Source organism: Mandrillus leucophaeus, unplaced genomic scaffold (assembly GCF_000951045.1).
Source record: "Mandrillus leucophaeus isolate KB7577 unplaced genomic scaffold, Mleu.le_1.0 Scaffold357, whole genome shotgun sequence".
Classification (NCBI taxonomy): Eukaryota; Metazoa; Chordata; class Mammalia; order Primates; family Cercopithecidae; genus Mandrillus; species Mandrillus leucophaeus.
In genome coordinates, this window is record NW_012103776.1 from 388,493 (window position 1) to 389,469 (window position 977).

Consider the following 977-nt stretch of genomic DNA (forward strand, 5'->3'; position numbering starts at 1 on the left):
ATGGGCGGCATTCCCTCGGCCATTTCCCCGCGCAACGCCGGCTCCTGATGGCAGACCTCCTCCGGGGGCAGAGCCTGGGCCCAGCTCCAGCTCCCGCTGTCCAGCCCCAGGCCCTGGATGCCCAGCTGCTGAGGCTGCGGCCGTGTTGACACAAACTGCATCCTGGGAGTGCTGTTCCCCGCTCGGGCCGGCCAGGGAGAAGAAGAACGTTTTCCAGGCGCCTTCCCCCTCTCCGGGGCCGGACAGCTCCATCTACAGCCCGTAGGAGCAAACAGTCCCCTTCGGCGGCGCTCCCCGCCCCTCCGCAGCCCGCGCGCCAGCCAATGGCCTCGGAGCTCCTGCCCGCCTGCGGGGACCGGCCGGGGCCACTCCCGGGCTGGGGCCGCCGCCGCCCCAAAGCTGAGAGGCGGCGGCCTGGTCCAGGGGTCAGGCCCCCCTCAGTCTGGGATGGCCGACCTTAAAGACCCAAACTGTGCGAGGACCTGGACTCTGGGCTTGATTACTGTTAATTCTGCAAATGTATTGGGCATCCTGGGAGAAAATAGTGCCTGACCCTTTTGAAAATTTTGCAAGAGTAATTCTGTCTTCAGACACTTTCTTCTGGCCGTCTGCCTTCCCTCACTCCTTTGCAGACTTTACCTCCCACTCCCCTTCTTCCCAGTCCAGATTTACCTGGTCCCGTCCCAGAGCTTTTGCACTGTTATGGATGATAGAGAAGTGATTCATGCTGAGGTGTCAAAAAAGGGCTGAGCTCTTTCTCCCAGGTAAGGTGCAGTGCATTTTAACACTGGCCTCTTCAAACACCTTGAAATTGGGTTGGGCGCGGTGCCTCACACCTGTAATCTCAGCACTCTGAGAGGCTGAAGCAGGAAGATGGCTTGAGCCCAGGAGTTCGAGACCAGACTGAGCAACATACTGACACCCCATCCCTACAAAAAATAAAAATCAGCCGAGCGCGGTGGCTCACATCTGTAATC

General features: G+C 59.7%; 2 protein-coding genes across 2 annotated transcripts in view; one reads left to right on the forward strand and one right to left on the reverse strand.

Annotated features, from left to right (window-relative positions):
• Positions 1 to 161, reverse strand: part of ZNF282 (zinc finger protein 282) — a 23,778-nt gene extending 23,617 nt beyond the window's left edge. Inside the window, exon 1 of the mRNA XM_011989543.1 lies at positions 4 to 161. Coding sequence (XP_011844933.1) covers positions 4 to 161 — 158 coding nt within the window. The remainder of the gene's footprint in view (positions 1 to 3) is intronic.
• Positions 1 to 977, forward strand: part of LOC105546367 (zinc finger protein 777-like) — a 374,731-nt gene that overhangs the window by 280,613 nt on the left and 93,141 nt on the right. The gene's annotated exons all lie outside the window — the stretch shown is intronic.